The 25,167-nt window shown below is 35.2% G+C and overlaps 1 protein-coding gene across 5 annotated transcripts in view; it reads right to left on the bottom strand.

The window, feature by feature from the left end:
* Window positions 1–25,167, bottom strand: part of PTPN3 (protein tyrosine phosphatase non-receptor type 3) — a 97,542-nt gene that overhangs the window by 7,326 nt on the left and 65,049 nt on the right. For 4 of the 5 annotated variants that reach the window (XR_004359732.1, XM_032702746.1, XM_032702766.1 and 1 more), the window contains 9 exons: window positions 24,947–25,003; window positions 19,944–20,100; window positions 18,056–18,222; window positions 15,460–15,550; window positions 15,119–15,180; window positions 14,111–14,257; window positions 11,854–11,982; window positions 4,397–4,542; window positions 3,573–3,708 (listed from right to left, as the gene is read on the bottom strand). Coding sequence is in view for 4 of the 5 variants with exons in the window: in XM_032702746.1 (XP_032558637.1) it covers window positions 3,573–3,708; window positions 4,397–4,542; window positions 11,854–11,982; window positions 14,111–14,257; window positions 15,119–15,180; window positions 15,460–15,550; window positions 18,056–18,222; window positions 19,944–20,100; window positions 24,947–25,003 (1,092 nt within the window). In the remaining variant the exon portion in view is untranslated. The remainder of the gene's footprint in view (window positions 1–3,572; window positions 3,709–4,396; window positions 4,543–11,853; window positions 11,983–14,110; window positions 14,258–15,118; window positions 15,181–15,459; window positions 15,551–18,055; window positions 18,223–19,943; window positions 20,101–24,946; window positions 25,004–25,167) is intronic. The other variant, XM_032702759.1, reaches the window with a different exon arrangement.

Here is a 25,167-nt window from a genome sequence, read left to right as displayed (position 1 = left end):
CAGTATTAAAAGCATTAATGATTAATTTTCAGGGAATAGGATTTATTTGTAAAACCTACACATATTTATATGATTTTGCTAACTAGTTAAATAATAGCTAGTTTAATTATTCACATTCTTTACATATCTCATCTTTTTTTCTCTTTTTTTTTTTCCCCACTCATCTGATTACTATGAGTATTCTGAGCTTGCCAATCTTACAGTTACATGTTACTGGCACATCTAAGTTACATGACCAAAATCACATTTAAAGTTACCATATAGGATATATAGATGCAACTACCTAACTAAAAACTACCTTTTTTCCAAACCACACTACTGCAGAAAAAGGAGCCACTTTATTTTCAATTTTTGATCACACCACATATCTCCTTTTGCAACTGAAGGGGATCAAAACCTTTCAAATAAATAGTTTTGAAGAGAAGCAGGCACATTAATTTTTTTATCACCCAACATTTTGATCTCAATTAGATCTCATAAAGTCTTCACAAATTAGTGTTTCTTTTCTGCATTCTACTATTACAAAGACTATTCCTTTCATCACCTTGTGATGTAACTACTTGTTAAAATCAATTAGCCTGCAAGCCTCTTTCTGAAAAGTGATACAAGGAGACATTATCAATAGGACTAAAAATCCACATAGACTGAAAAAATTTGTACGACTAACACAATCCTGAGAATGCAAGATGATTGAAATTTAAAACAACTTGCAAAGATGACAGCATCCTTCCCTCTTCTCTGAAAGTACCATTGACAAAACCCCCAAATGAACACCTTCCTCCAACTCCCTGTCATACTCAGAGAAGCACAGCTTCACATTTTTTAAATCCCTTTTTCCATCTTTGAACTGTTCTCGCAGCTGCCCTTGTACTGTCAGTTCCCATCAACTCTTCAGAAACATCTGGAAACATTCCCCCACTATCTCCCAAAGGGCAGGGCTCAAAGGTAATATTTGGACTGTGAAGGACCTTAGAGTGCACCAGCAGTTAGGAATGTTATTCTTGTCCATAAACTGTAAAACATTTTCTCTTAGATACAGAAAAACTTAAGGGAAACTGGGAGGTGGAAATGAGTTTTCTGCATCTCAATTTTCCTGCCTTTTCTTTTAACCTTTCAGTCAATTACTCCCACCTTCAATATCACTCTGTTCTTTTGTCTTTATTTCTTAATTACCTTGACTTTTCTCTTCATCGTTATAGTAATTTCCATATTTCTACTGCTTGAACAAGTCAGGTGTGATATTTAGCTCTCTGTTCAATACTTCTGTTAACTTGTGGGATCGAATTACTGAATAAATAAAAGAATGAGCACTTCAGCATTGCTTACTCTGACTCAGTCTCTGACTACATATTTTGTTTTCTCTTATCTGTTGCACATATTCTTCCTGCTCAGTCAGCTGGTAGCTAGTTCTATTATGCACATCCTAAAGCTCTGTTTTCTGTATTGTTTAGTTTCTCTAATTTCTTTTTAATGGAACATAATGGCTAATTTTTCTTTTTTCATTGAAAGGCCATAGTGTTATACCAATTTCGTTGTAGCTTTATCATTTTGGTTGAAGCTTTTGTTTTGCTGTTCCCGGTAACCAAAGTACTGGTCTTTGAGAAACTACAGCTTTCACATGACTAAAAACAGACACTAAACTGACCAGTTAATAGCTCTGATGGGTCCATTCTTACCGAATATGCCCTATCTGGTATTAACTCACAACATGCATCTGGCAAAGTGTATCATCTTAGAATTGGAGCACACACACAGTCCCCACAGGGCAGCTGAACATGCTTCAGGCAAGGCTATTAAAACTGAACAATCCCTTTATTACAACTGAATCATCTCTAATGTCTTCTCCCGGAAGCCCTAAGTTGAATATCAAATATGAGCAAACATGAGTGGGGCTAGCTAGAACGCAAGCATGGGAATGCCATAGAGCACCCAGGATAGATTGAAATATTAACATGTAGCTCTTTGGTAGTTTGTTTTCCCACAGTTGAGTGCTTGCTTCTGTCTCATTTACAGCACAGTATGACAATTTTGCTCATTGGTTTTTCACAACAGTACCTGCCTACTTTGGAAATAACAAGTGAATATGGTTTCATAGTATTGCTGCTACAGATCATCCCTCTCCTGATTGTGCTGACAGTGAACTGTGTGACACACAGCAAGCAAGGTAAAGAATCCTATTTTAGGTATTCATTTTCCACACAGGGGTCTGACTGTCAGTATATTTATTGCTATTCCTTGTATTCTTCAGTTATGTCAAAATGTGGAGTGCAAGAACAATTCTTGTTGATTTCTGTTGTAACAAAAGGGACTCGGCCTTCCCAACAAGCTGAAGCTTACTTCAGGTTCTCATATCTGATTTTCAAAAAGAGCACCACCTCTAGACTAAGCCTGAAGTTGTTCAGATAGTTTTAGAAACTGAGGGGTGTAGACAGGTGCAAGTCCAGAAGTCAACATTCAGCTTCCTTAAACTTCATTTGATGACAACCTTTGTCATTATCTCAGCTTCCACTTCTAAAAGAAACAGGCAAATCCCTTCTCAACCATACAGTCCTGCCTGACGCTCTTCCAGAGAGTGCACTCATACTGCAATGAAAAGAGTCCCAGTAGCATGCACGAACAAACTGCTCACTGAGCACTATAATGTTACACAGGCAACTATAAATCCTGATGCCTTTACTCTCCTTTTTCTCCCTGTCTAGGCAATCACAATGCTAGCTCCTGCAGTCATTAACCCGTTAATGAACAGAATTTTTCTTCATAATTTACTTTTTCCTTGATCAAATGGAAACCAAGGCATTTTCTTTTGAACATGAGAGAAAGAAATGTCCAATTTAACTGTTGTCTTTGTGGGTCTAAACCCCCTTACTTCCATCTCTCATAGGACATTTAGCTCTCCAAGATAACCCATACTTAGTATTCCTGTCATCCAGTCTGTCCCCAAGAAAGAACAGTCTCTCATCCTTCAGCCTTAGTCTCTAACTTCAAATATATTCATTTCCAAAGCTGACACAAAATTGCCTTAACGATCTCAAGCTGTCTTTGAACCACTTTCATCTTAATATCACTGTCTACTTTCATATTTCAGTTACTGATACTACCCAACTTGCCCTTTGTTTTTCCAAACTGGGTAGTGGCAAAATGAAAAAAGTAAATAAACATTGTTCTTACAGAATTTCTACTCAATGTGACCTGTTGAGAAGCCATTTCCTCTCTTCAAACCATGTGTCTTAGTTACAGGGGCCTGGATCAGTTTAGCATTATGTGGGTATAACCAAAACTGTGTATTCTACATCCACTATGTAATTTCTGATGCACTGTTAATAACGGGTCATTTGCAGCAGCTGCCCAGGGCACACCTGACACCTCAGGCTACAAGCTGGGTTTTAAATACATACATCACTAGCAAAGCAGCCTATGCCAGTGTGCTATCTTGTGCTGAATTTATGAAGTTTGAAATCTAATGGCAACTGAAGACTCATACGAGACTCCTATATCTAAAAAATTTTTGAATCTGTTTTAAACCTTGACAAGTGCAGTATATACAGAAAATCAGGATTCTCTCCATCACTTACTGATGTTTGCACCATCATAGCTCGTTGGTCTCGCATTTTTCTTACAATATCCAGTGGATAAACAGGTTGGTTCCTTTCAATTAAACACATGGCTGTTTCCATAGTGACCAATACACCAGTACGACCGATTCCTGCACTGTGAAATGTAATAGGAAAATAGTCTATAAAATTGGGTTTTTGCAATGCACCAGATTCATATCATAGTCTTAATACTAGGATGCTAAACAACCTCAGGAATTACAGAAATTTTACCTTAGTAAAATTTAAACAGAGTGCAAATTTATTTTTATAGCAAATTCAGTAATATTTTCTGGCAATTACTAAAAAGAAAATATTTTTTAATATAAATAAAACTAAAACCTTACTTAAAGTAAATGCATTTTTAAACAATTATAACTGCTTAAAAATCTAAATGTATTGGTTTGGTATTTTTAACTTTAAAATAAGGTAAGTTCTAATTGACTGTTTTTATAAGAGGCACTTGAACAGCAGCAAAAAAGCCTTTGCAGTGCTGTTCAAAATGAGGTTATGACAGTGGCAGAGGATAAAAAACGGAGAACAAATTACACAGCAGATTATCAGCTCTGTGATAATTATGTGACTAAGCCATTTCACCAAAAGGTTGCAGGAGAAAGGGAGACAAAGGAAACTCATCGTTTACATATAACATCAGTTTCTCTCTTCAGCAGCGAATACTTGTATTGCACAATTTAAGATTTTCATTTAATTCAAGGAATCTCCCATCCTGGAGACAGACGTTTCACATGAAATGCTTATTCTAAGGCTGAAGCAGGTCTATAATCAGAATTGTAAAACACAAGTACCTGCAGTGAACAAGAACTGGCTCGTTCTTTACTCTCTTTGGCCTCATACAGGTCACAAACTCCAAGAAGTCCATGGAGTCATCAGGAACACCATGATCAGGCCAAGCTACATACTGGAGATGGGTGACGGTGTGTTGTTGTTCTGTCTAAAATACAGTAAAGTTTTCAGAAAATGTCCAGTGTTAGGACTGCTGTGTTCATGTTTACTAGATAAAAGTCACATTTTTCATAGTCAAAGTATTCTGCAGGTGCAATAAGAGGTAGATGTAGAAAATGTTTGTCATTTTAAAACTCAGTAAGAAGTATGAAGACGAAATTATCAGAAAGCATATATGATGCATAACATTTTCTAAATAAATGAGATATCAAGTTTAACTTCCGTGATCTAAACAGATTTTAATTTTTTGGATTTATTGATTATTGACCTATTGTACTTTGAAATCCTGACGTAAAATGAAACAAGGCATAAGCATAATAGTCCTATATAATAGTTTAAAACTATATTAGTTTAAAACAGGTTGAAAGAAATAACAGAAAACAGCAGAAGAACTATTGAGATCAGTATCAAACTAACAGAGGCTTGGGGCTACACAATCTGTTGTAAATATGTCTGTGCATACTTACAGATTCAGCTATAATAAAGTTGTCTGCAACGTTTGCTAAATCTGGTTTCTATCAGAAAACATATATCATTCATACATGCTCATTTTACATATAGGAATGACTTCTGTATGATCCACAGAAGGATGCTTTTCTGTATGGAAGCAATATAATTAGGTAAAAGATTCTGTTGCACAAAGAGTTCTTTTTTGGTTCAATTATACCTCAAAATAAAAACGATTTTAGAGAAGTTCTTTCAGTTTAGCTTTTTGTTAACTTTGATTATGAAACCACGCAATCATCTTCGCATGCAGATTGGGCTCAACTGATACATTACAGGTGCAATTAATACTTAGGGTAGGAAGGAAAAAAACTTAAAATGCTCCTGAGCTCTGCTGCATCATGCAATGAGGATCTTGCTCTTTACAAGCTGAGACAAACCTTCATGTTCCTTTATTTCTTCCACACATTTCACAATAGTTAGACCTGCATGTTATTTATGTCCATTACCACACTTAACATTTGACACCCTACTGACATCTCCTTTATCACTAGATTAGTCTATAAAAGCTGGCCTCTCTCTAGGGGTCCACATAAGAATGTTTTTGTGATGCTGGTGACTTCAAAAGGTTTCTTTCCTTTTTTCCTAAGTGCACAGTTGCTGAAATATAGAATGCCTTCAACTGCTTGCTTTCCTCTTCTGCTTGAGGAAGCAGTTCTACTACCAGGGAGCAGGCTAGTAGAACACAAAAGATAGAATAACTACTTGCCTACTAAGTAGAGTCTTAGGAAACGCGATTCCAGTTAAAGCAATTGCAGAAATTACAATTGCCTCCAGGGACAAAAAGATAAATGATACAGCTCATACTTTGCCCCTTGAAGGCACAGCCTGAGCAATCACAATTAAAAGGTCCAGCATAAGGCCCAAGGGGACAATGTAATCTAACATTAATAATCAAGCTCCCTGTAATATGAATTGCATTGGGATCTATCACCCAGGTTATCAAAAGATCCACAATGACCAGGACCTCTGCAGGAAAAAGCATGGCCTTTTGCTACTCAGCTTTGCTGAGTAGGAACAGTTGATCCTGACCAATGATTACAATTCACATTTTTCTGAAATGCCAAGATTAAAAAAAAATACATAAACACGTCAAGAAAATGTAATTAAAAAGTTCTCCTTTCGAAATCTGTGCATGCTTAATCAGAACCTCTTCTAAAGGGAAATGAGATAACGCAGCAATTACATGTAACTTTTCGAGCTGATTCTCTTAAATCAGAGACATTTGAATTACAGCATCCTTGATTCATTCTAAAACTATCCAAGAGTGAGTATCCAGTTGCCTTCCATGTGCTTCAAGAACTTAAAGCCATACAGCATGGATAAGTGCCAGTGGCATACCTGAGAACCACTAATAGTAATCTGTAGCATCAAAAAGTCATTTTACAAGCTCAGAAAAAAAGGAAAGAGTTAACTTAATTTCTGCTTATCATTACAGACTCAAATATAGTCAGTTGCATTTATTTAAATAGTTCACAGACATTAAGTAACACAAGCATGTTATATAAGACTTATTCAGAGTGAGAATATACTCAGAGAACATGCACTTGGTTCCCAGAGCTGCTGCTTTTGGTGCGATCATCTTCATTTTCTATTGCATGCCCTAATCATCCAGAGACCAACAGAGGTGTTTGTTAATTATTCCAGGTATGCCTCAAGTTTCAGTGTAGTTTTCTAGTTATTTGTGTTTTAATACAATCAGTTTTGATTCTTTTGGTTGAGCTCTTCTGAGATGATCCAAATTGTTAACATTTGACTGTTATGTCACTCGCTTTTCAAAATGCACAAGTATTTTAAAACATTTCACATTAACCTATTGTAAACAGTAGTTACAGTCATATATGTTAGAACTTTTTCTAAGTCTAAGCTTTTCTGTGTCGTGCAGAAAATATCAAAATCAGTACTCTGACAAAGTCCAGATTTTTTTAAAGCTATTTCTAGTGGACTTTTTTTTGCTTTTTTTTTTTTTTTAAAAATCTTCAAGTCTTTACATTCACAAGGAAAGTCAGGTTTTAAATTCAGAGAATGTCAGCCAAATAACACCCCACATGGAAATAACTAACATTAAAAGACCATCACACTTAACTAAAATCTAGCACTCAAACATGAAAAAAAATGCCAAATTGTAGTTACTGGTTCCATAGTTAGTCCCACTCTACATGTTTTGCTAACAATACTTATTTTTAAACACACTATTTCTGTCAGACCCTGCTTCTTTGTACAAACCTAGCAATAGAAAAGAAGAAGTAACTTCTCGTTACACTCGTGTTGCTCATCAAACCATCATTCTGTAAAACTCCTTTTAAGTCTTTTCCACAATTATTTTGCACTGACGTTTTCAGTGACAGTCATTATTCTAGCATCTTAATGACTGATAGACATATAATTTATCTAATCTGGCTTTGTTAGTCCAGTTTTATGAGTCTAAACTTACAGAAAGTGAGACAGCAAGAGCTGCTCATGGCTTGGCTGCTATTTTTGCCTAACTTAATCTTATACACCTTGTTGTTCCAAAATTATTTAATGTTTTTTGCATTTACATGGACTTTCAATGGAATTCATGTATTTGGTATTTCCACAAATCAGCTTAAAAATTATGATTCAAAAAAATTAGTCCAAACAATTTCACAGACTTCAATGATGCTTCAGGATTATGTCATTTGGCCAGTTTCTCATCAGCCATTTGGCCAACATTTAGATGCTTCATGGCAATAATCCACATTTAATTAGCAAGCAGCTACAGAGGTCTAAGACATCATATTTATACGAAGTTGTTTGTTATCGTCCTTCTTATAATAGTTGTTGTCACTACAGAAAAATTGTTCAACAAAAAACACCCAACAAAATTATGTACTTGTACCAACCCCTCCTGGGCAAATTCAAGACATCTAACTGCAAAAACAGATTCATTGTGGTTAAGCTAACATCTTAGATTTTGCTCAGAAACACAGCATAAAGACACATGATCTTTTCTCACAAGTCTGTCATTAGTACTGCAACAAAAATATGCATTCTCCATCCTTCTGCAGGTTGCAGCCTTGCTTATTATAATTACACAAAAGCTAAACTTCTTCATTTCATTCTAAAATGACAGACTCTCCATTAATAAAAGAATTGTATGTTCTTCAGAAAAACAATACACAGTACTTAGAATGATAATACTCATATAGAAAGAAGGAAATTTAGGATCGAAATGTCAAACTTAAGTTTCACTTTTCTTAAAATCCAGTCAATTGATTTTGCATGTCACCATTTCAGTTAACGTCCTTTTTGGTATAGGTTATAATATAATCTTCAATAACGAGGAAAAAAAAAATCACAATGTAGAACTACATTAACCTTGAAATGGTCTTATTATCTTGTAAGCAGCAAAAGGTGTGGTCTTTGCCAGTGAGCTTCACAAATATAACTTGAAAGCTGAATCTCAGTGATCAGGGTTAAAGCCCAGTTTCTGAAGAGTAGATCATATGGCAAGTGGCATTTGGCATTTCTTTGGACCACCGTTCACACATCATTCTGCTTCTGTACACACTTGCCATAACACTTGTAACTTAATTTTGTTCTTTGGCTCTTTATAAAAAATCAACTTGCTTTCTTCTACCACAGGTATTTGACAGAACAGAACATGTCCAGTGCAGACATTTTTCAGAGAAACCTTAAAAAACCTCTACAGTGCAACAGGTTTGTTCAAGACACTTATGACATGGTAAAATTTATATAGATTTACTTGGGAAAAAAAACCCCCAAGGTCTTGTTTAAATGCAGAAGCAAAAGTTTCAATGAACCAATCTAAGAACCCCTAACATAAGGAAACTCAACTTTAACCCCCACAAACATGTATGACATGTATCTGGCAAAGAAGACAAAGCTGTGGAAAGCCTCAATTCAAACAATTAAGATGTATAAAAAATTAGAGATTCTATTTTCAGCTGTTTATAGCAGAAAGTGCTAGCAGTATACTACTTACATTGCTGCCTTTGTTTCATTGAATATCAATTTAACACAGTCATTAGAAAGCCTACATGTTGGTCATTCATAAACAGAAAGATATCAGTCATTCTTCATCTTACAATTTTACCTCCTCCCTTCAGCAAACTATAACATTCTTCCTTAGTGATATGAATTTATGCTTAATCTTCAGTTTGTTTGAATTGCTGCATCCATTTCTTTTCATTCTCTTCAAATAATGCCCTCCATTATTTCCATGGAAAGTGATAGCTTTTAAATGAAAAAGTAGCTTATCACTCCAAATCCCTCTATTTGCATTGTCACTGCCTGCACAATCATGCTAAAAAAATCCGTATTATGACACAAGGAATTGCTTTAATTAATTTGACCTGGTTTGTTTATAAGATGTAAGTACTCTGTCATGGCTCTCACACTCACTCATAGCAATCATATAACTTGTCTTTCATGGATGAAATTCAATCAATTTTTAAACATCTTGAAATTTTTTCTTTTTCTTTGAATAATTTCATAGAATCATAGAATATACTGAGTTGGAAGGGACCCATCAGGATCATCGAGTTCAGCTCCTGGCCCTGTGCAGGACACCCCAAGAATCACACCATGTACCTGAGAGAATTGTCCAAATGTTTCTTGAACTCAGACAATCATGGTGCTGTGACCACTTCCCCTGGGGAGCCTGTTCCTGTGCCTGACCACCCTCTGGGTGGAGAACCCTTTTCTAATACCTAACTTAAACATCCCCTGACTCAGATTCATGCTGTTTCCTGTCACTGGTCACCACAGAGAAGAGATTGGTGTCTACCCCTCCACTTCCCCTCACATGAGGATGCCGAAGTCTGCAATGAGGTCTCCCCTCAGTCTCCTCTTCTCCAGGTTGAAAAAACCAAGTGACCTCAGCCACTCTTTGTATGGCTTCCCCTCAAGATCTTTCACAATCCTTATGGCCCTTTCTTGGATGCTCTATAGTAGTTTAATGTCATTTTTCTATTTTGGTGCCCAAAACTGCACACAAAACTCCAGCTGAGGCTGCACCAGTGCAGAGCAGTGGGACAATCCCCTCCCTCGACTGGCTGGTGATGTTTTGCCTGATGACTCCCAGGACACAGTTGGTCCTCCTGGCTGCCAGGGTACTGCTGACTCAGATTCAACCTGCCATCAACCAGGACCCCCAGGCTCCTTTCTGCAGCACTGCTCTTCAGCCTCTTGCTTACTTAGTAAAATTTATCAGGTGAGAGAATGACAGGGCAGTTTGAAAACAACCAACAAGTTGTGGCAACAACTAACATAAAGTGTGGGAGAATAAAAACCAAAACAAATAAACCAAAACCCTGAAAAACTACAGTCCTTCAAAGTAATGTGAGTTACGTGGTTCAGCAAGTATTATCTCCACAGCCTCGTTAAGTTCTATGGCTGGGTCCTACTCACACTTAAGTGAAATCAAGAACAAATGCTTGTTTGAATAAGAGAAAGTAGCAAAACAGTTTTCTTCAAAACATAATTGAATGAAATTGATGACATTTAATGTTGCAAGGCATTTCTCTTAAAGGAAACTGAATAAAAGTTTGTTTTAGGCTCCTCATGCTATTTTTTTCAATGATTAAAAAGAAATTCATATTTTGTTTTACAAAACAGTGCAGTGTGTGATAACTCTGCACTCACACTACACAATTTCTTTCCTTTTGTCTGTTTGTTCTGATCCCCAAAGTGTTCTGAAGGTTTAAAAAAAACCCAAAAACAAACGCCTAATCAACCTCAAAAAACCCCAAACTTAGTGCTTTTTTTGCTCTCCTTTCATTTTGCTACAGTACAGCTTTCAATACTGGTCTTGAAAAGGCAGGAAATTAATCCTTTCTTTATTTCATGAGGCTTAGAAAGGTTAAAAATAAATAATTTGAGTGACAGGGACTAAAAGTTTGTGCATATTTACTTGCAGTACTACTTTTATGGGCTTAATTTCTTCTGTGCTGACATTCAAGTTTATAACTTACAGATTAATTGGCCAAAATACAGAAAGAAATGTCATGCTGCTCCCTGACTATGTGGTTTCTCACAACTAGAAACTGAAACACTCTATCTCAACTGAAAGACCTTTAATTACTGACATCTGACATCTCACTTTATGACTACAAAGGAAATCTTAATTACATTAAAACAAATTTGGATGGGCTGCCAAGTGACAGATTCAGTTACAAATGTATGAGACTAAAGGATTGATCATCTTGCTGTAAGAACATTGATTATATGTTATATTTTAAAACAGATATTTCCTCTTTTTTTGACTACTAGCAATTCTGGTATCTATAAAAGCTACTAAACTATACAGAAGTTTAAAAGATGTACTAGCAATGGAATTGTAAATTAGTCTTTGGTCAGTACACAGTCATTTCTTACATATCTTAGGAAAGCATAAACCCTTCATCTTTTTAGAAAATACCCGTGGCTGTAGAATTTTGGAAAAGAGATGAGGAGAGGAAACATAAGAAATCCAGGACAACTTTGAAACAAAAGTCAGACTTCATCCCCTATAACTCAGGTTGTGGGAAGTCTAAGCACTAAACTTCTTTATGAAGGTTATTACAATATCTGTACAGCATCACGTATTATAAAACTTCAAAAAGTATGTTTGTGAAGCTCTAAAGAAATAATCATACTATCTTGATTCATATAATATACAAATATCCTTTTTTAAAAACTGTGTGTGTCTATATACGCACGTGCATATTCACACACAGAGATATATGTTATCAAAGAGGGAGTCTTTATCTACCTATCTCTACCTGTATTCATTCAGCTTGCTTGAGGATAATTAAAGATAGGGGACATTTACCTCAACATTTGTAATCACCATTTCTCTAACAACATAAGCAATCGTACAGTCTTCAGAGTGGCATCTGACACGAAAGCTGCCATATTCCATTACATCTGGTGGATCAGGCCAATACTGGTGACATTTGGTCTGTAAGGAAAATTAAGCACATGTCAAGACAGTATACAAGCACTTCTGTTTCCAGCATTCCATCCTGTGCTGTGGTTCAGGGAACTCAAGGAGCAATATAAAATCTGTTCTGGTTTACTGGCAAGATTTTTGCCTCCAAATTGAAAAATAACAGAACAAAATAGGCTAAAGTCTCCATAAATATCTGTTTTAGTGATTTGTAATAAATATTATTTATTACATGCAGGTATTTGGATGCATGATGCTTTGTTTGGTGCTCATCTGCAATTGCTAAAATGACTTCTCAAGCCATAAGGTAGAAGGAGAAAGATGGATTTATTTCATCGTAAGAAGAGAAGTGTAGAGGGTAAACTTACAACTATCTTTAGCCATCTAATAACAGCTTATAGCAAAGGCAGAGTCACATATTTCTTGAAAGGGAACAATGAAAGGACAAGAGGTAACTGAAAAAAGATGCAACAAGGGAAATTCTGATTAGATGTTGGCAAAAATTTCCATGAGGATGGTCAAGCACAGAAACAAGAAACCCTATGAGGCTGTGGAATCTCCACCTATAGAAATAATCAAAACTTAACTAATGTGACACTGTAACTCTGTGAAGTTCAAAGATGGTTTTGTCTGCAACTTTTAAACTGGTACAGACTAGCAAGAGTTGGAAATTTTGAAATGTTAAAATTTCTTAATTCTACATTTAATAAACTCAATTTTCAGTGGCTTGAAATCCAAATTATAACCATTATGCCTGAAATTTTTACTGCGGTAGTTTAGCTGAAATACTTTCCTTTTCAAATTTAAGCCAAAATAATGTATCCGTTTCTAAAAAAGTAGCATTATTGTGGAGTAAAAAATAAAATTCTATAATACAAATCTTAAGATCACTGGAAAGAAACAGGTTGGAGTGTAAAACCTCTAGGGATTGCGAAAAGGTTTGGCATTTGCCAGTAGGGAGACTCTTGACAAGAATATACATTTTTTTCTATTCCTGAAAGTTCACCCACAAACTGGGCAAATGTAAATAATTTCTGAAATTAAACACAACTCAGAAAAGTGTCTAGTGTGTAAAGGTACCAGTAGGATGATTAGAAGCTATGAAAAATTGCCTTGAAGTTTCCAACCGACTGGGCAAACTACAGACTATTACTAACATGTGTTTCTACTCAACACAGGGAAATGAAAGCAGCAAGCTATTTTGATTGCAATACAGTCAAAAGATGAAGGGAGCATTTTTGTGTCAGATGATGTTCAATGTCTGTTTCCACAAACAGCTACATAACCTGACCATGATTAAAATCTGATGGCTGATTAACTGTCCTTCCTTACATCTCAATCTTCATGCTGTTTAGGACCTTCAATATTCACTGCCTTGCTTTCTAAAAACACTAGGTTTTGACCAAGATACCGGATAAATTTCATAGTGTAGGATAGATCACATAGGAAAGATAGATAAAGGTTACAGTGTAGGCATACAAGAGCTTCACTACCTTCTCTACCTCTTATAAAACTCAACTGTTCAGCTTTCAGCTTCTAAAACTTCAAATTACCTTTATGTTTAATCTAAAACACTTAATCTTTAAACTACAAAGGATATGTTAGATCAAAGTACAAAACAATACACCAGCTTTTCACTGTACTATTCCAAAAGTAATGGCGTGTCAGAATTATCAGAGCGATTCTAGGAAAGAACTTAAAATGTAAATAAAAATAAGCAGGTTAAACTCCGACCACTACTAGTAAATAGCACGATGGCAGACTCTTTTTTAAAACCAGACTACAAGGTTTGCTCAGCCTGCTCAGTGCTTCCAGACATCTGCTGAACGGCTTGGAGAGCAACTGCCACATGGAGCCCAGCACTCAGGGGGAAAAAATAACAACACGTAGTACCTGTTCAGCATAACAGAGTGAATGCAGTGATTTGTGTTTATCAGACAGCTGGTTTGTTTACAAAGCAGCAAAACAAAAAGCAAGTTGCAGACAATCTCTTTCTTAAGTAATTCAGAAAGCCTGGCTTTCAGAAAAATGATTCAATAGAATAAGTCAGTCTATTTTACGGTTATTTAATCATAACAATGGAAAAAATGTTAAAAAGTACAGTATATTTCTTCAGCATATAAAGAGCCTGGACACTTACCCGTCCTCGTTCAGTAAGAGTTGTTAACATGATGATCAGTGACAATTTGTGATCCCAGACTACTTGCCAAAAGTGTGCACATGTGTGTGGAAGAGGCCCCTGAGTAGCAATGTACCTGTTCACAATGCCCACAGAAGGAATTTCCATCTATAAAGTGGAAGAAAAGTTCTATGTAAATTTTGCTCTCATTGCTCAAGTACTATTTTAACTCAGCATTTCATTCAAACAGGAAATTTTGATGGAAGATTAATGCAGCAAGTAATAAGTAATAAGACAATCAAGATCACACTTTGTTATGTGAAAAAATTTTAAATCATTAATTTAAAACAGATGTAGATGTAAAGATTCTACAGTCCTTCATGCTGAACCATGAATAGAAGATTACTAGTGAAAATGTATTTGAAAATTTGAAACTGCAAAGCTTTCCAGATTTTCTTTAATACCTAGTAAGGAAGTATGGCAGGGCATATACACCAAAGGTACACTACCAAAAGCTGTTTATTGCTTGATACTAAACGCAGTAAGTGAATAATCAACTCTGATTTAGGTGCTTAACTTATGGATCTGACACAAATATATAGATGTTTTTCCCTCTTTTCCCTGACCCTCAGTCTACATTTGGTTGATTATGGCAATTATGGCCCTGATTTGTCTTCTGTATTCCTTCATAGCATAGCTGGTATGCCATAAGTGTCTCTAGATGGAAGAGTGCCTAATTTTAAGGATACAACCTCAGCATTTGAAGCCTACGGAAACGTAACTTTTACTGGTTAAAGACTCCGCACATATCAAAGTTTATACCAACCACATGGTTGCATTTACTGTGTACTAGGACGGCTACTTGTTTCTCAAGAGACACTTCATCTTTTACACTATGAAACTTTACATCTTTTACATTTGCAAATCCCCAAAATATAAAAGAAAATATCCTTTTTCCTTAAAAAAGCCAAATTCAATCTGCATTAGTAATACAGAGAGCGAGTAAACAAAGGTCTCTGTATGACTTACATTCACGTAATTTGCATTAATGTAATCTTCATCTCCTCGCAATATTATCCTTGTGGCATCATCTGCACACACAGACACACACACAAAAAAAAAGAGGGAATAAAATTAGCAATTAATGGGCATGATTCCCTTCTATTAAGTTAAAAAACAATTGAGGAATTGCAGAGACACAAACAGCAGAATACAAACCAGAACACATTACATTTTAGAACATAAAATGAAAAATTATATGACTTCAATTATATAATGAAATCTTCAATCAATAAGTTCCATACAACAGTTTTAATAGCTACCATATAAAGGATAAAGCAAAATAGGCAGGAACTGTACTTTAGACTCACAAGGTAGAACATCTTTGTATCTATTCTTGTCCATATTCTGAGGTACCTTTGCACATGTAACAGCCAAACCTGGTTTCTTTCTATAAAGTTGCTGCAAAAAAGAATGACAAATCATACAATTTTGAGGGATCTGATTATGTTATACACAAATTAAATACACTCACATGACAATATATAGACTGAAAAAAATAATTCTTTTCTTTAATATTTTTCCTATCCTTCTGCAAAATTCATTTGAGAGATTTTTGCATTTAACATTACAAGAATTTCTAATAAATCTATCTCATCATGATATCCAGAAGAATTTCTAGGACAGAAAAAAAAGAAAGGAAATGTGAGAGTCATTGAAATATACTGTTTGCCTGCAAGTTTGCTTTTTTCTTATAAAACCATGAACTGGAAGGAAAATAGTAGTTGAGGGTGAAACAAGTGAGCAATGAAAGATATCAGAAGAAAAAAAAAGTAATTGCAGCATGATATTTTATGGAATAACTGTAATACAAAAATTTCAGACAAAGTTTTATTCTCTGGACTAAACCTAACCTATTCAATCCTCTAAGTACCTGAAAAAAACAACACTTCAATGTACCACAATCTCTTAACCTGTGACACTGTTTCTTTTGGGTCATCTGCTCTGTTGCAAACTTTATCTGGACTGAATGTGAGCATAGGAGTGTAAATCAAATTTTAAGGTTGGTGCAAGGTTAATGGTTGGGCTTTATAATTTTAGAGTTCTTTCCCAAACTTAATGATTTATCATTCTAAGTGCATCATATCAGACAATAAAAGGTACAGAGGGGGGAAAACAACAACAAAAAAGAATTAAGTAATGTAATTATACAATTACGGTTTTTCTGTATTAAATATATGTGACAGCAACTTACAGTTGAGTTACTAACCTGGTTGTATGTACCTCACTGAACACTTACTACAGAGCACATTATATTTTACAAGTTTAATGAAGATTCTGAATATGGTTCCATACATAAAATGGAATTAAATAAATAGAAGGTTACTTTGGTTGAGAAAAAAGAAACAACACAAAAAAAGCTTATTCTATCATAAGATTTACTGACTCCTAAGAGTATGTATCACAGCTTACCCCATTTTTCAATTTATATAACATAAAAAAGCCCTGTGAAAACTTGATAATATATATAATGGAACAGCTTCTATCAGTTATAACTCAAATTCTACTTTACTTTACTAGAGCCAAGTTGTGATTGCTGCTTTTTTTTGGAAAACAAGGAAGAATAATTTAAAGTCAAGTAATCATTTTCCAGCTTCATTATTGTTGCCTGGCAAATAGTCATTTGCTATTGACAGACTTGTTAAATTCTGATTAAATGGAGGAAGATATTCTGGCAAAACTTTATTATTCATAGTCTACTGGCTAATTTACTATTTTACTGAGGTGAATGGAGAGTTTGAGAGTCACCAAGACTGATGAGGTGCCACTGCAATTGTCTCTGATCATGAAACAATGAACTCAAAGAAACAAGGCCACTAAGCTGTACCCTAGATTTATTATATTTCAAAAACGTTTTGAACTTCTTCTGTAATATCCTTTTATAAATGCTGACAGGAAAAAAAGTCATAAAGGAGAAAATATCCTATGAAGATTATTACAGGAAATGGTGCACAAATTTAGTCAACAAATTTGACAATGAAGAAAGTACTGAAAGGCCAGTTCACATATTTTGAGCTACTGTTTCAATAGCCAGCACTCATTTCAATTGATGGATTGTATCCAGTGCTGTGGATTTTGGAAAGCAGTTATGAACCATAGTCTAAAATATCAGAACTGGTAGTGGATCAAGGGTTGGACTTGATGATCTCAGAGGTCCTTTCCAACCCGTCTGATTCTATGATTCTATGAACTCTTCAGCCCCTACCATTAAATTGGACAGCATTTGAAAAAGAGTGAAGGAAAAAAACATTAAAATGGGGAAAAATTTTTTTGCTGTTCTACAAATTTTCAGTGACAGAAATGGTTACTCCTGAACTCAATGTCAATTTTATAAATCATAATAACTAGGATTTCTCCAGAGTTACTATAAATGTTTGGATCCACTACAGCAAAACAAGGACAAACATACATACACTGTACTCCCTTGCCATTAGAGAAGCAGATGAATTATCTTTTGTGATTTCTCACACTAACAATTAAGAAATTAATATAATAAATTATAAAAACATGTTATTAGTCAGTTTTCTATGACATTCTTTGCTAACACATTGAAGAACATAGAAAAAGAAACAAAGTATAAAACTGACCTCTGTGAAAACCCCACTACTCTACTGAATAAAATAACTAAGGAAAAAAATATTAATTTAGTGAGCTTTAGGTACTTGAGCTAGAAACATGTTAATTCAAATACATTTTCTCAGCAGATGATATTTTGTGTACAACTGATAATTCATTCTTCCTTGTAAGTAGTGAAGGGTGAAACTGATGGGCAAGTAAAAATGTTGCTCCCTTGAGACAGGACTGAAGAGGAACAATGAAATTTGCAATTAATTAAACCCCTACATTACTTGTTGATTACAGTTATTGGTCTATATTAATGACATTCGAGAATTGAGTATTACCTACCTCAAACTGAATAAGGACAGTCCCACTTTCCAGCCCTCTTCTTAGCTGTTCCATAGACTCCTCCAGTGTATCACCACCATATTCAGAACAGACAGGAAGAATAGATTCCGGGAGATTGTGGGAATCAGCTTCATCTTCTGATTTGGATTCCACAAACTGTTTAACTACTGAAAGGTGTGTAGACAATTAAAATCCATTGCATGCAGCATTAATGTGTTTGTAACAGATATAAAAATTTACAAGCTTGAAAAAACAACAAAGTTTCCAAAGCCTCAGGAAAGTAAATAGTAACACATTTAATTGCATTTCTTTTTGCACTACATTACTATAGAAATTGCTAGAAGTAAAATGTCCTTATGACCTTTCAGAAAGAGAAACTCAAAATGCCTGTCTATGAAGACAAAGAAATTGAATTCCAAGCACAAGGAGCTTTTGCCATCTGGTCTTACAGAATGAACTGCTAAATAGACTAATGAATCACAGTATCCACCATGGTAAAAAAACAATGGAGTTTTGCCAAAAAGAGTTTAGAGTATAATTAATGGAATATCTCTACAAGAAACTTGTATAAGTTTGGACCTCCAACAGCAAAATGAATGCAAAAATTCTTGTATAGAATTAGAGAAACAACTGAATTATCTTTTGCAATTTTTTATGCTAACATTGAAGAAACTAACTAAATAAACTTTAAAAAAAATAATAGTCTGTTTTCTATGACGTTCCTTGATAAGATATTGAAGAACATGACGAACATTAATGAAGTAATCTGCATAGCAGTTCTGTCTCCATGAAACGTATTGTATCACCAAACATGCTCAGCTGTGGTTATTCTCTGCAATATCAGAACACTTCATACCTGCCAAACTTCAGAAAATGGGAAGCTGTTCATACACATGCCTATAGAAATGACTAGTGTGGGGCCACAAGTTATCTTTAGATAAAAGCAGACTTCTCTTATTTGCAAGTAGGAAGGGGACTAGAAGAGTTAAGAGAAGACTAAATGCTGCATAAAGCCAGTAGAAAGGCCTACAACAGGGAAAACAAGATCAAAAGCCCATTTATCTTCCTAGAAACACAAGAAGCTTTAAATAAAGTCAATGTTATGGAAGTACATATCGTTTAGGCGTTTTCATTCCCTCCTGTTTCCAAGTAATGCATAATGCCTTCAGACTTTTAAGTCTTAATGTAATCAGAAACTCCATGCAAAGTCCTTCCATAATAGTGGGTTTAAGGTCTTACCACAGGTCTTAAGGAAAGTAAATAATAAACTAGGAGTTTCACAGTATCTGAAAGCTCTTGGTATCTACATGTGTTTAAGTACAGAAAACAAAGTCAAGGTGGAGGAGTTACCCACATTTTAAATATACAGGTTTAAGGTTGCATATTTCAAAGAATGTCTCCTCTTTGCTGGCAGCAGTTTAGCAAGCAGGTAGCACAGCCTTTTCTCAGTATTGTCATAAAATGTCTGTTGTAAGACTGAGGTGGGGAACAGCTTATTCTACTTGTTTCATCATATAATTGTGCTGGGGAACAGCCCATGAGATTTGTAAACCTGCAACTGGGGATTTGGGAAATTATGCTTTATTTAGAAAAAAACCCCCAGCACCCCAAACCACCAAAAAAACTTTTTCAAGGGACTATTTATTCTCATAAATTTTTAGACTTAAGAAAAATTTCTAACTTGATAGATTCTTTATTGCAGTGGTAAAAACCTGTATAGTTTAAAGTATTTGTACTACTAATTTGAATGTGGCCAGACCTACTTTTTAGCACAGACCTACTTCAAGTCCACTCAGAACACATTTAAGTAAACAGAAGAGGGTATAATGTCAAGCATAAGAGCAACAGTCTCAAAAACATTAGAAGTGAATAAAATTAGCCCAGTTACCTTTCCGCCTGACCAAAAGTGCAAGCTCTCTTGTGTGAGATTCTCTGCTGGCTTTTATGAACATGACAACCTGGTCATGCGTGTGCTCTGAGATATCTCGGCCATTAATTAATACTATCTGATCACCTTCATTCAGCTTTGGAATGCATTTATCAGCCTGTTTCAAGACCAAAGAAACACATTAATGTCATTGCATTCAGTTGTGTAAGCAGGAACACATCAGGATATTAAGTTCATCACGTAAGCAAAGTCGTCACAGTTCTCCTGACATGATTTCATCTTTTGTATCAGAAATTCTATCAAAGGATTCAGATCTAAAGGTGTCTTTCACGCTTCAAAGCCTCTCAATGAAGATAAGAAACAGTTCAAACAGCATATCAATAGCTATAAAAGGAATTCATGTTAATCAAACAGCCACCATCAGGTTGCTCTCGAAGATCAGGCTCCAAGCCTAAACAGCCACTGAATTTCTGGAAAAAGTGTTTTGGGCACATAAGATAACAATTTCAGTTTTGATGCAGTAAAGTTCAAATACGATTTTCATGAACATAATTTAAATAACATGACATTGCCTAGGCACGTACTTTTTAAAATTCAAAGAAATCCATACACATTTCATATTTCTGTTATTTAGCAGATTCTTGTTTGGTGGATATTAAAGGATATCTACAAATAGAGAATATTCTTCCTCTCCTTATTTACTGAAAGTTTTAACAGGAAGATGCAGGCAAGTATTCAAACTATGATGCTCAAATATCCTGCATTTGTGAAAAATTCTTTTGCTACCTGTGCTGCAGGGAACACTAAAATAAGGTTTTCCCCATCTCAGATGAAAACTTACATTATGTATGGTCTTTGATACCACAATTTAGATTAACTGCTGAACTCCAGGGCTTGTTCAGTTTTTTTCTGCCACATTTCTTAATATGTTTAGTTCTAAGTTCAGCAAAAAGCCATTCAAGCTATGGCCAGAATATGATGATGATGGTACTAATATGATTAAGGACCAGAGCATCGTTAGCATGAGGGAAGACTAGAGAGCTGGGAGTGTTTAGCCTAGAGGAGAAAAGCCTCAGAGGGATCTTGTCAATATACTTAAATACTTGAAGGGGGAGGTACAGAGAAATTGAAGTCAGGCTCTCAGTGGTGCCCAGTGACAAGATCAGAGGCAACGGGTTCGAAATGAAACACAGGAGGCTACATCTGAACGTCAGGAAACACTTTTTTTACTCTGAGGGTGACTGAACACTGGAGCAGGTTGCCCAGAGACACTGTGGAGTCTGTCACCTTGGAGTATTCAAAAGCCATCTGGGATACAGTCCTGGGCAACTGACTCTAGATGACCCTCAAGCAGAGCGGGTGGGACAAGATGACCTCCAGGTCCCTTCCAATCTTCTGTGATTCTCTAATATGAATGTGCAGGATTCTACAATCTTTGAGTGTTAAGTATTGTAACAACTTTTTTCATTGCTATCCAAATTTTTATTTTGTCTAGGAAGTGCTGAGCAACACAAGAGTGATATATAAACACTCATTCACACAACAAATGAAATGAAGACATAGACCTTTACTGCTATTCTCTATTCATAGTTCTTCCTTGTTTTTCCTTAATGCCAGCACAGGTTCCCTGAATTTTATTCATCCAATATCGTTAGCCCTGCCGAACAACCATCACCAACCCCCTGAGTGGGAAGAAGACATTCAAATTAGATTATATCTGAATTATGCCTTGCACTGATGGCTCCTAACATAAGTTTGTCAGTGATGTACTATACTGCCAACCAAAATTAGGAAGAATTGGAAAGGAGAAGTGATAATGAAAAAAAAAACAACAAGAAAAATGCAGAATAAAAAAAAATAGAGGCAAGGATGTGAAGAAGAAAATAAATTGGGAGCCACTTGTGTCAGAGTATAAAGTAAAAGGAAAGAAAACTTAAGACCTGTCTTAGTGCCACAAAACAGACAAAGAAGAAGAGAAAGAAGCAAGAGAAAAGAAAGATGTATGCAAGAGGAAAAAAATCCCAAGCATAAAAGTTGCTTAAAAATTTAAAGAAGGAATAGTCTCCCCCAACTTTTTCCATAGAAGTAAGGAAAGAAAATTATGAAGGTTGGGGAAAATTGACAATGATTCATAACAAACAAACAGAAAAAGAATGGGAATTAAGAACAGCCACGGTGTTCTTCAACACTGATTTAACGAGGTATTCATAGCTCCCCAAGAACATCCCTGCCATGTGTAAAATTTACAAAAGGCAAGACTGAAGAATGTAACTATGAATGACTGGATAATTTAATAACTCTCAAATATTACTGAGATATTAGTTATTCTCTCTGAAATATAAATATTTGAAAAGATAGTAAATATAAAGGCTGCATTCAGTCAGTCTAGCAGAGTCAAGAAGTCAACAAGAACATGGAAAAAATGGTTTCTAGTCTCCTATATTCGTCTATAATTAAGATTTCTTGGCTGACTGGTGACTATTACTCTTTATTAAAGATAGAGATTAATATCTTTGCTGAAACAAACTTCGTTAATCATGCGATATGTTAATGCCTCAGCTCTTTTATGTGAATCATCTGACTACATAAAATACATCTTGAACGAGAATTAATTCCTTCTACGCAAGCATAATTTGTAGATTTTTCAGATACTAAGCTTTTCCACACAATCAATTATGTCAAAGGCTTCCTGTCCTATTGACACATCCAATACTTCATTTTATGCTAATCACCTTGTTATTGCTTAAAGAAGCATGAAATCTTTTTCAATTGAAAGCTTTATTAAATAAAACCATAATGATGTCTTTAGCACCTTAGGACATAAACACCATTTGTGAAAAAAACCCACAAAACAGTATAAGGCTTTAATTAAAACAAACAAACAAAACCTCAACAGCTGCAATAAGTGGTTGTTCCTTAGCTATAATGTGCTCTCACAACAATTTTGACTGCTCTGTCCTACAATTTTCCCAGCATACTAGAATGCTGCTTTATTAGCAGGGAATTTTTAGAAGAACTTTAGGATGTGTAAAGAAAAATATCATCTTATTTTTGGTGAGTAGATTCGTTTCCTCTCCTCTACAAAAAATACACATATTTTTGTAGAAAAATGGAAAAAAATTATCTAAAAGCCTGAGAAACAATCTTAGCAAATAATACTACCAAACAGCATCTGTGAGGGCAATTTTCAGGGTAATGAGTGAATCTAGATCAAGTTAAAATAGCAGCAATGAAGGAAAGACATCACTGAGCTAAAATAATATAAAAATGCATACCATAGACTGTTTAATTTGAACTTTCAAATATCAGCTACATTTCTTAAACAATAAAGAGCAGGTGAAATTTCAAAATTTCATTTATGATAAACAATATAATCAATGTTAATACTGCTTTGTTCTGAAAATAAGTATATTTTTTCCTCTTGTGATAACAACATGATTTCTATAGCACTGTTCTTGAGTATATTACATTGGGTAACCGATTCCAATTTTTTCTGTGATCCTGACAATTTACTCACTTAGTTGTTTACTAGGCTAGAGGTCTAATTAGTCACTTGCCACCAGTGGCAGACACTTAAATGAAGTGTGTAAGTTAGAAGCGTGTTCCTTTTCCAATCCAAGAGAGAAAAAAAAAAAGATCAATACTTTCCAGAAGACAATCTGAATCTGCCAAAGGAAATGACTGCCTCTGGAGAAACATCTTTCATTCTCTGACTGTAGAATGAGTCTGCTTGCCTTATTTAATTTCAGTATCTCAAATCACCCTTAAAAAGTTTGCTAGGTTGACCATGAAATGTTTTAAGGACTGTTTTCTTTTCACTTTGTAGATTTAAGTAATAATTATAATTTCCTACTAATCTTTTATTCAAATAATTACTATAGTTTATAAATGACTGCATAAGTCAAGTCACAAATCATAAATGTGACAAAAACAACCTCTCAAGCAATCTGTTTTAGCTTGATTTGCATCGTGACATTTATATATCAGTCCTGTGACTCCTTATTGAATTTCAAAAAGAGTCTACAAGAGTATATCATATTTTTAGGATTAAGTCAGCAATATCAAATCTGCACTAAAATTATTTTATGAGAGTTGGAAATACAGTTTGGAAAAAGGGGAGTGGAAAAATTTGAGATAACAAATGTCCCTACAAATTTATGTACTAATTATTAAGAAAAAAAGTTAAAAAGATGATATGTTACTACTATTATTTCACAATTCAACAGAAGAATCCAATGACTATATTGATTCTTATAAACATTTCACTTAGTCCATAAACATTTCCATGAGCAAAAATCTATGGCAAAATAGAAACAGAGCAAACATACTCTGTTCCCTCTCCCCTGCCAGATATCCTTCCAGCCTATAAATATTTTTAGCACTGAGGATTTCCTCAGCCTATTGTGGTTTGCCTAGTAAATAACAGCAGTTTTTCCCCCCAAGTACTTGTCCTCTCCTGACCACCCACAAAATCATTTTAACCACAGCATCCTTTGTCAAGGAGTTTCACTAGTCTACAATCTTATGCATCAAGAACTGCTTCACTAAACATGAATAACATGACTTTTGCAAACTTAATTTGATAGCCCACAGTTCTGCTGGAATTCCCTGTTCTCAGTGCTCCCAATCTTACAGATCTCACTACATCTCTCTCAAACTAGCTTTTTTTTTCTAGGCTGCAGGGGCCCAAATTATTTATTGCTTCAGTGAATCCTGTTCCCTATCTCAAGTCCTGGCCCCTCATCAAGCATTTTCCAGTTCCAGATGCACTTTTTGAGATGTCAAGAGGACACAAATATGCTTTCTACTTGTATCTTGTTTGGGTAACACTTCTAGATCCTTTAATCTGTGGTTTAAGAAACCGCTGGTCAAACCAACTCCTAAACAGAACAGCTTAGCTGCTATCTCACAGTAGTTATGGTGTCCAAATTACTATTTGTATAGACCTCTGAGAGGGGAGGGAGTAATAAGGGTAGGAGTAAAAGCCTTACAAATTTACTTACAGGTGATCCTGGAGTTATTCTTGATACTACTAGTGGCATTTTTTGATCTACTCCACCCTAAGGGAATGTGAAGTAAATAACAACCATAAATATATCATTAAGCAGAAGCAACGTTTAAAACAAGTAATCACTTATTTTTGTTTCTATATACATTTTATACTCCGTATAGTATAGGCAGGGTTAGTAGGACTGAATTTTCATCACTAAATGGGGGATTAAGG

The sequence above is a fragment of the Chiroxiphia lanceolata genome, chromosome 1 (genome assembly GCF_009829145.1).
Source record: "Chiroxiphia lanceolata isolate bChiLan1 chromosome 1, bChiLan1.pri, whole genome shotgun sequence".
Classification (NCBI taxonomy): domain Eukaryota; kingdom Metazoa; phylum Chordata; class Aves; order Passeriformes; family Pipridae; genus Chiroxiphia; species Chiroxiphia lanceolata.
Note: the sequence above shows the minus strand (reverse complement) of the source record. Positions and strands in the feature narration are given on the sequence as shown.